Raw genomic sequence first — 10,702 nt, forward strand, 5'->3', positions numbered from 1 at the left:
GGTACAAGTTTGGTTATTTCCCTTGCAGGGACGTACTTAATTCTTACTATTGATTCCCTTGCCGGGATGTGTTTATTCTTGTTGTTGATTCCCTTGCTGGGAAATTGTTGTTGCTATTGTTTGGGTGAGGAAAGAGTGCTAAAGCACAAAGGGTGATGCCGTGCACATTCATATTTATGCATTTGGTGAGGAAAGAGTGATAAAGCACGAAGGGTGATGCCATGTACATTTTTATTGATATTGATGCATATGGTGAGGAAGAGAGATAAAGCACGAAGGGTGATGCCGTGCATATTTCTAATACATATATGGTGAGCAAGAGAGATAAAGCACGAAGGGTGATGCCGTGCACATTTTCATTACTTGATTGCATTGGTGAGGATTGAGAGTAAAAGCACGAAGGGTGATGCGGTGCACTTATTGCCTGTTTATTTTGATTTTTTGACGCTTCAGTTCAAGTTCCTTATTTGTCTTATTCCACTACTATTGTGATTCATTATGTTAATGTTTCCCCCATGGCATGTTACCCTTTCCCCGTTACTTTTGAATTGCTTTTATTACTATTTTCTGTTAGATATTGTTTAGTTGCAGGTTGTTTGGTTGTGGTGTCCTAGCCTCGTCACAACTTCGCCGAGGTTAGGATCGACACTTACCAACACATGGGGTCGGTTGTGCTGATACTACATTCGGCGCTCTTTTGTGCAGATCCTGGTACTGGAGCATATGGACCTTAGCTAGGGGTTGCTGCCTTCAGTCCACCAGGAGACACGAGGTAGTCCTACAGGCGTCCGCAGGCCTTGGCGCCCCCTCTCTATCTAGTTTCATATGTTCTTTACTATTTTAGAGATAGACATGTACTTCCTTATTCAGACTTTATTTGTAGTTTTCTTAGACAGTCCGTGAGATTGCGACACCAGTTTTGGGTAGTTTATGTTATGGATTTGTATTGTTATTAGCTAAAATTGTTTAATTTTCATTCTTCCGCTCTATTAATTTCTGCTGTTTATAAATGTTAATTTATAATTGTTAATGGATTAAAAATGAAAAGGGTAAAATAATTGGCTTGCCTAGCTTACACTAGTAGGCACCATCACGACTCCCGAGGGTGGGAAGTCCGGGTCGTAACATCTTTAGACCTTATACTGGTTAATTAACTACTGATAATAAACCATCATAAACTATTGCACGAGCTGCAATTTAATTAATATTCAGTTTATTTTTATTTTTCCACGAGAATCTGAGTACATGAGAAAGATAACTTGTGTATTGTTCACTTTACCTTCCATATTTTTTTAAACTAAAATACCTTCCATATTGTCACGACCCGAATTTTCCATCGTCGGGACCGTGATGGCGCCTAACATTTTACCCGTTAGGCAAGCTAACGTTACCTATTATTTTACCTTTTTCCTTTATCCTTTAATAATTTACAAGTTAACAAAAGTAAATCAGTAGAATAAATGTGGAAGAACAAAATTTAACAAATTATCTTAATACAAATAACGAAACCGTAATAAAACTACACCCATAACTGGTGTCACCGCTCACGGACAATCTACGAATGCTACAAACAATAGTCTGAATAAAGAAATATACATCTGTTTCGAAAGTAGGTAAAACAGAAAAGAAATAGGATAGAAGGGGATGACAGGGCCTGCGGGCGCCTGCAGAACTACCTCGGGTCTCCAATGGACTGAAGGTAGCAACCTCGAACTACGGTCTGTATGGTACAATACCGGGATCTACATAGAAAGTTCAAAGAGCAGTATCAGTACAACCGACCCCATGTACTGGTAAGTGCCGAGCCTAACCTTGGCAAAGTAGTGACGAGACTAGGACACGACAACCAACATAAACATGTGTAGTTAAACAATATACTAACATATTAACAATAATAGAAGCTAAACAGAAATTAAAGGGAAGGGGCAACATGCTATGGGGGTCCCAGAATCAAGAGTCACAGTAGTAACGGAAATTAAACAATTAATGCACTTGAACCGATAACAGCAAATAATTATAGCAAAACAGAAAATGCACGACATCACCCTTCATGCTTTTACTTTCAATCCTCACTATGAAATAAATAATAGAAATTTGCACAACATCACCCTTTGTGCTTTATCACTCTTCCTCACCATATGAATGATGGAAATGTGCCCGGCATCACCCTTCGTGCTTTATCTCTCTTCCTCACCGTATGCATCGATATAAATGTAAATGTGCAAGGCCTAAGGTCGGTTTCTATGGAAGAAAATATGAAATTTTGGTCTAATCCTGACCTAGGTTCTATTTTAAAATCGTTGGACAAGTCTTCTTCGTGTTCGCAAAAATCCTGTCGCGTTCGCGAAGCATTGGCTAGAAGAGCCTTCGCGTTTGTGAGGTACCGTATGCGTTCGCGAAGGTTCACCCCCCCGACCTTCACGTTCGCGAGCCGTTGGCCGCGTTCGCGTAGAGTATTTAACCCCTTCCCCAGGTCCTTGCCAAAATGGCCTTCGCATTCGTGATAGCCCGCTCGCGTTCACTAAGGGTAACGCCCCCAACGCTCCGCGTTCGTGACCTGTGCCTCGCGTTCGCGTAGAAGGAATTTTCCCTCAGACAATTTTACTCTTCGCGTTTGGAGAGTTCCTTCGTGAATGCGAAGAAGGATACATCTGTGCACCTACAACAATAAAACAACAGAAATCTCTAAGTCCAAAACATCCCGAAACCTATCCGAAACTCACCCGAGCCCTCGGGACTCCAAACCAAACATGCACACAAGTCTAAAAATATCATACGGACTTGCTCATGCGATCAAATCGCTAAAATGCCACCTAAAACTACGGATTAAGCATTAAAATCAATGAAAAATCTCAAGAATTCTTAATGTTTATATTTCACAACCGAGTGTCCGAATCACGTCATGTAAACTCCGTTTCTTACCAATTTTCACAGACATAATTTAAATACCATATTAAACCTATACCGGGCTCTGAAACCAAAATACGTGACCGATACCAACAAGATTGAATGTTCTAAAATTTTCAAAAATTCTTATATTTTTAGCTAAACAATTTTCTTCAAAAATTCATTTCTCGGGCAAGGGACCTCGGAATTCAATTCCGAGCACACACAAGTCCCATATTTTACTACAAACCCTACGGGACTGTCGGAACATGGGTTTGGGTCTATTTACCCAAAACCCTGACCCAAGTCAACAAAAATCATCTTTTAAGCGAAAATTTATTAAAATTTTTCATATAAGGGCTTGCCGGATATATGCTCGGACTGCGCACACAAATTGAGGAGAATGAAAATGATGTTTTGAAGTCCTCGGAACCCCGGATTGGGTTCTAAAACATGAGATGATCCTTTTGGGTCATCACATTCTCCACCTCTAAAACAATTGTTCGTCCTCGAACGGACTTGAGTGGGTGAAACATGGGGATATCGGCTCCGCATATCGGACTCGGACTCCCAGGTAGCTGCCTCAACAAGATGACCTCTCTACTACACACAAACCGAAGGGTAACTCTTCGATCTCAACTGACGTACGTGCCGATCTAGAATAGCTACCAGCTCCTCCTCATAGGTCAAGTCCTTGTCCAACTAGATAGTGGTGAAGTCTAATATGTGTGACGGATCACCGTGATACTTTCGAAGCTTGGACACATGAAACAGTAGATGTACCGCTGATAAACCTAGTGGCAACGCAAGTCTGTAAGCCACCTGTTCCACTCTATCAAGGATCTCAAAAGGTCTGATGAACCTAGGGCTTAGCTTGCCGTTTTTCCCAAATCTCATCACGCCCTTTATGGGCGACACCCGAAGCAACACTCGCTCTCCGACCATGAATACCACATCACGAACCTTACGGTCGGCATAACTCTTCTGCCTAGACTGAGCGGTACGAAGCCTATCCTGAATGATCTTAACCTTTTCCAAGGCATCCTGAACTAAATTTGTACCCAACAACCGAGCCTCTCCCGTCTCAAACCACCCAACCGGCGACCGACACCGCCTACAATATAATGCCTCATAGGGAACCATCTAGATGTTCGACTGATAATTGTTGTTGTAGGCAAACTCTTCTAATGGCAAGAACTGAACTCAAGAACCTCCAAAGTCAATTATACATGCTCGGAGCATGTCCTCCAAAATCAGAATAGTACACTCGGACTGTCCGTCCGTCTGAGTATGAAATGATGTGCTCAACTCGACCTGTGTACCCAACTCACGCTTTACTGCCCTCCAAAAATGCGAGGTAAACTACGTACCTCGGTCAGGAATGATAGACACTGGCACACCATGAAGATGAACGATTTCCCGGATATAACCGCTCAAAAGAATAGGAAACCGCCACAAGAATGAAATGCACTGACTCAACTAGCATATCCACAATAACCCACACTGCATCGAACTTCCTTTGAGTCCGTGGGAGTCCATCAACGAAGTCCATAGTGATACGCTCCTACTTCCACTCAGGAATCTCAATCTTCTGAAGCAAACCACTAGGTCTCTGATGCTCGTACTTTACCTGCTGACAATTCAAACACCAAGCTACATATGCAACAATATCCTCTCCATCCTCCTCCACCAATAATGCTGCCGCAAGTCCTGATACATCTTAGCGGAACCCGAATGAATAGAATTCCGGGAACTATGGGCCTCCTATAAAATTAACTCACGAAGTCCATCCACAGTAGGCACACAAACTCGACCCTACATCCTCAAAACTCCATCATATCCAATTGTAACCTGCTTGGCACCTCCGTGCCGCACTGTGTCTCTAAGGACAAGCAAATGAGGATCATCATACTGCCGATCTTTGATACGCTCAAATAATGAAGAACGAGCGACTGTGCAAGCTAGAACATGGCTGGGTTCAGAATCATTACTAAAGCCTGAACATCCAAAGCAAGCGGTCTCTCACGGACTAGAATATGCGCAAGGCTGCCCATACTGGCTGACTTCCTACTCAAAGCATCGACCACTATATTGACCTTCCCAGGATGATACAGGATGGTGATATCATAGTCTTTCAATAGCTCCAATCACCTCCTCTGCCTCAAATTTAGCTCCTTCTACTTGAACAACTATTGCAAACTTTTGTGATCCGTGAACAACTCACATGACACGCCATTTAAATAGTGCCTCCAAATTTTCAGCGCATGAACAATGGCTGCTAGCTCCAAATAATGAACTGGATTATTTTCCCGTGGATCTTCAACTGCCGCAAAGCATATGCAATAACCTTGACATTTTGAATCAACACCGTACCAAGCCCAATACGAGATGCGTCATAATAAACTATATATGGCCCTGAACCTATGGGCAACGCCAACAGCGGTGCCGTAGTCAAAGCTATCTTGAGTTTCTGGAAGCTCACCTCACACTCGTCCGACCATTTGAATGAGACACCCTTTTGGGTCAACCTGGTCATCGGGGCTGCTATAGATGAAAACCCCTACACAAATCGAAGGTAATAACCTTCCAAACCTAAGAAACTCTGTATCTTTGTAGCTGATGCGGGTCTAGGCCATTCCTAGACTGCCTCAATCTTCTTAGGATCCACTTGAATACCCTCTACTGATTCGACGTGACCCAAGAATGCTACTGAACTCAACCAAAACTGATATTTCAAAAACATGGCATACAACTAGCTATATCTCAGAGTTTGAAGAATGACTCGAAGGTGTTGCTCATACTCCTCTCGACTGCGGGAGTAGATCAAGATATTATCAATAAAAACAATCACAATGGAATCCAGATAGGTCTTGAACACCCGGTTCATCAAATCCATAAAGGTTGCTGGGCATTTGTCAACCTAAATGACATCACTAAGAACTTATAATGCCCGTACCGAGAACGAAAAGTTGTCTTAGGGACATCGGATGCCCTAATCCTCAACTGATGATAGCCAGATCTCAAATAAATCTTCAAAAACACCCTGGCACCCTGAAGCTGATCAAATAAATCATCAACCCTCGGCAATGGATACTTGTTCTTGATGGTGACCTTGTTCAACTTCCGGTAGTCTATGCACATTCTCATCGACCCATTATTCTTCTTAACAAACAATACCGGCGCACCCCAAGGCGAGACACTGGGTCTAATAAAGCCCTTATCAAGCATGTCTTGCAACTGTTCCTTCAATTCTTTCAACTCTGGCGGGGCTATACTATATGGCAGAATAGAAATGGGTTGAGTGCCTAGAGCCAAATCAATGTGAAAGTCAATATCCCTGTCGGGTGGCATCCCCGACAGGTCTGAAGGAAATACCTCAGGAAATTCCCGAACAACTGGCATAGAACCCATAGAAGGAACCTCAGCACTAGAATCGTGGACATAAGCCAAATAAGCCAAACACCCCTTCTCGACCATACGCCGAGCCTTCATATAAGAGATAACCCTGCTGGTAGAATGACCAGGAGTCCCTCTCCATTCTAATAGAGGCAACCCTGACAATGCTAAGGTCATGGTCCTGGCATGACAATCCAATATGGCATGATAAAGTGATAACCAATCCATCCCCAAAATAATATCGAAGTCAACCATGTCGAGAAGTAGGAGATCTACACTAGTCTCAAGTCCCCTAATAACAATCGTACATGAATGATAGACACGATCTACCACAATAAAATCAACCACTGGTGTAGACACATATACAGGAGCACGCAAAGATTCATGAGGCATAACCAAATATGAAGCAAAATAAGAAGACGTATAGGAGTATGTAGACCCTGGATCAAATAGAACTGAAGCATATCGACTACAAACCAGAATAGTACCTGTGATAACTATATCAGAGGACTTAGCCTCAGGCCTGTCTGGAAAAGCATAACATCGGCGCTAGGCCCCACCACTCTGTACTACATCCCTAGGACGACCTCCTGCTGACCGGCCTCCACATCTAGTGACCTGACCTCCACCTCTAATGGCTTGACCTCCACCTCTAACACCTCGACCCCTACCTCTAGCTGGATGAGCGGGTGGTGGAATACCCAGTGCCGGAACCATGGCACAAGAACCCTGATGTTGAGCAGTGCTCGAGGCTCGAGGGCAAAATCTAGCATTGTACCTCGTATTGCCATAAGTATAACAAGACTTCGACTGTTGAGACTGCTGACCCTGAAACTGACCTTGACGGCCTAAGTAACCACCCTAAAAACTCTAGAGCGGAGGTGCACTGATAGGAGATAGTGGTGCACTATAAGGTAGCTGATCAGAATACTGCATACGAGAAGCACGTCCATCTGGAGCACCGTGAGAAGCCTGAAGTGCTAAATGAAATGTCCTGGGAGGATGGCCTATACCAAAAGAATCCCTGCCTCCAAACGAGGCACCACTGAATCTGTTAGAATAACAAGGCCTCTTGTTAGATCCTTGACTGCTCCCCTTAGTTAGAACCATCTCAACCTACCTGGCCACATTGGCCGCATCCTGAAAAGAAATCTCGCTCCATGTCTCCTTATCCATCTGCAATCTAATAGGCTGAGCGAGTCCCTCAATTAACCTCCTCACCCTCTCTCTCTTGGTGGGGAGTATTAGAAGAGCATGATGATCCAAATCAATAAACCTCATCTCGTACTGGGTGACAATCATAGAACTCTATTGAAGACGCTCGAACCGCCTGCGGTACTCCTCTCTCTGAGTGACGGGAAGGAACTTCTCGAGAAATAGCTGCGAGAACTGGTCCCAAGTGAGAGTTGGTGACCCAGCTGGTCTGGCCAAACAATAATTTCTCCACCATTTCTTGGCGGAACCTGATAGACGGAAAGCAGCAAATTCGACCACATTGGTCTCCACTATCCCCATGTTCCGTAGAACCTCATGATAGCTGTCCAAATAGTCCTGGGGATCCTATGAAGATATACCACCATAGGTAGTAGTGAAAAGATTGGTGAACCTGTCCAATCTCTATAAAGCATCAGAAGACATAGCTGATCCATCACCAGCCTGAGCCACAACACCCGGTGGAACTACCTCAACTGATTGAGCTGCTGGAGTCTGAAACTAGGGAGCCATCTGCTCCGGAGTGCGAGTAGCGGGAGTTTGTGCTCCCTAGCTCAAGAGGCGGCTGGTGCTAAAAGAAGTATGTTTGCCTGAGTGACACTCTCCATAAGGCCCACGAGATGGACCATAGCATCCTGGAATACCGGGGTAGCGATGAACCCCTCTGGAACCTGAGCTGGTCTCGCTAGAACTGTCAGGGCCGGAACCTCATTATCAAACTCTACCTAAGGCTCCGCTTCTAATGTTGCTACTCTAGGCTAAGACCTGCCCCTTCCTCGGCCTCTAGCATAGCCTCGACCTCATCCTCTACCCCTCGTAAGAGCTGCTGCTTAGGGCTCAGGCTACTGATCAGTTGATAAAGCAGTACGTGTTCTCGCCATCTTCGAAAGAACATAGTAGAGGTTCAATTAGCATTGAGGAATCAAAATGCACGACAGAGATGAATAGAACGGAAAATGTTCCTAACTCTGTAGCCTCTAGGGATAAACATAGACGTCTCCGTACCGATTCCTCGGACTCTACTAAGCTTGTCCATGAATTGTGAGACCTAAGCAACCTAGAGCTCTGATACCAACTTGTCACGACCCAAATTTCCCACCCTCGGGACCGTGATGACGCCTAACATTGTACCCTCTAGGCAAGCCAACGTTACCAATTATTTTACCTTTTTTCCTTTATCCTTTAACAATTTACAGGTTAACAAAAGTAAATCAGCAGAATAAATGCGAAAGAATAGAATTTAACAAATTATCTTAATATAAATAACAAAACCGTAATAAAACTCCATCCAGATTTGGTGTCACCGCTCATGGACAATCTACAAGTGCTACAAACAATGGTCTGAACAAAGCAATATACATATGTTTCGAAAGTAGGTAAAACAAAAAAGAAATTGGATAGAAGGGGACGCTAGGGCTTGCAGATGCTTGTAGGACTACCTCGGGTCTCCAATGGACAAAAGACAGCAACTCGAACTACGGTCTGCATGGTCCAGTACTGGGATCTGCACAGAAAGTGTAGAGTGTAGTATCAGTACAACCGACCCCATATACTGGTAAGTGCCGAGCCTAACCTCGGACAAAATAGTGACGAGGCTAGGACACGACAACCAACATAAACATGTGCAGTTAAACAATATACTAGTAGAATAATAATAATAGAAGCTAAATAGAAATTAACGGGAAGGGGCACAATGCTATGGGGTTCCCAGAATCAAGAATTACAGTGGTAACGAAAATTAAACAATTAATGCACTTGAACCGATAACAGCAAATAATCATAGCAAACAAAAAATGCACGACATCACCCTTCGTGCTTTTACTCTCAATCTTTACCATGCAATCAATAATATAAATGTGTGTGTCATCACCCTTCGTGCTTTATCACTCTTTCCTCACCCAAATAGTAGAAACAATAACATCCTGGCAAGGGAATCGACAATAGAAATAATAACGTCCCCGCAAGGGAATCAACTATAACCAATCTCGTTTCAACAATTAACTTCACAAAATAAGTCTTAACTTGAGTCAATACTCAACAATGGTCAATTACCAAGAAAATATCATAGGTCTTGTTCAACATGGATAATCATCAATTTAAGTATGAACAACACATAATAAGAGTCACAATAGTCATAGTGTAAGACTCACTAGCATGCTCGACACCAACGTATAGATACTCGACAACATACATATATGTCGTACTCAACACTAACACGTATCAAATAAGAAAATAACACTTATTGCCTCAAGCAAAGGTTAGACCAAACACTTACCTCGATTCCATGGCCAAACTCAAGCCTCAAATACCGCTTTCCCATTAGTGTCCACTTCTAATCTGCCCGAATCTATTCATAATTTACTTATTAACATTGATTGAAGGCAAAGAAGCCAATTCCAATGAAAAATTATAGATTTCCCAACATTCTTTCCAAAAAGTCAAAACTCGACCTCGGGCCCGCTTGGTCAAAATTCGAAGTTTTGACCAAAACCTTATTACCCATTCACCCCGAGCCCGGATATATAATTAGTTTCAGAATCTGACTCCAAATCGAGGTCTAAATTTCCAATTTTGTAAAATTCCCAATTTTTTCAAAATCCCTAATTCTATCATGAAAGACAAGATTTAGGCCTAGAAATCTAATGGATGTTGATAGAAAATGAAAGAGATGAGTTTAAGAATACAAACCTATGATTTGGTATTGAAATCCCTCTTCAAAAATCACCCAAGGTTGGTTTCTAAGGAAGAAAATATGAAATTTTGGTCTAATCCCGACCTAGATTCTGTTTTAAAATTCGCTGGACAGGTCTTCTTCTCGTTCACGAGAAGCTTGTTGATGTGAAGGTCATCACTTGTTTTAAAAGTGAATTCTGCATTCCGAGGCCTTAAAACCCTCTTTCGACATCACCTCAATTTGGGTGCGCAGTCCGTGTGCTTAGCCGAAAAGCCATTTTTGTGAAAATCTGTGAAAAGTGATTAATTTTGCATTTCAAATGAGTTTAAGTAGACTTCAGTCAACATTTTGGGTAAACAGACCCGGACCCATGATTGAACTGTCCCAGAGGGTGCGTAGGAAAATATGGGACTTGGGCGTATGCCCGGAATCGAATTCCGAGGTCCCAAGCCCACAAAATGAATTTTTTTAAAAAAATTATTTTCTGGAATTATTTATGAGTGTTGGAAATGAAATGTGTTTAAAACTTGATGG

At 42.8% G+C, this 10,702-nt stretch overlaps 1 protein-coding gene across 1 annotated transcript; it reads right to left on the reverse strand.

Annotated features, from left to right (window-relative positions):
- Nucleotides 1-5,524: 5,524 nt before the first annotated feature.
- Nucleotides 5,525-6,999, reverse strand: LOC138875158 (uncharacterized). Its single transcript, XM_070153980.1, has 3 exons — nt 6,881-6,999; nt 6,262-6,751; nt 5,525-5,611 (listed from the first exon to the last, which is right to left on the reverse strand). Exons 1-3 carry the CDS (start codon nt 6,997-6,999, stop codon nt 5,525-5,527), a joined length of 696 nt encoding a protein of 231 aa, XP_070010081.1.
- Nucleotides 7,000-10,702: the final 3,703 nt, after the last annotated feature.

The sequence above is a fragment of the Nicotiana sylvestris genome, chromosome 8 (assembly GCF_000393655.2).
Source record: "Nicotiana sylvestris chromosome 8, ASM39365v2, whole genome shotgun sequence".
NCBI lineage: Eukaryota > Viridiplantae > Streptophyta > Magnoliopsida > Solanales > Solanaceae > Nicotiana > Nicotiana sylvestris.

Coding starts and splice junctions, on each gene's coding strand:
- LOC138875158 (XM_070153980.1), bottom strand. CDS start 6,999: ATGGTTCCGGCACTGGGTATTCCACCACCCGCTCATCCAGCTAGAGGT. Junction 6,752..6,880: donor GTCACTAGATGTGGAGGCCG/GTCAGCAGGAGG, acceptor TCTGGTTTGTAG/TCGATATGCTTCAGTTCTAT. Junction 5,612..6,261: donor TTGTTCGGGAATTTCCTGAG/GTATTTCCTTCA, acceptor TTGAAATATCAG/TTTTGGTTGAGTTCAGTAGC.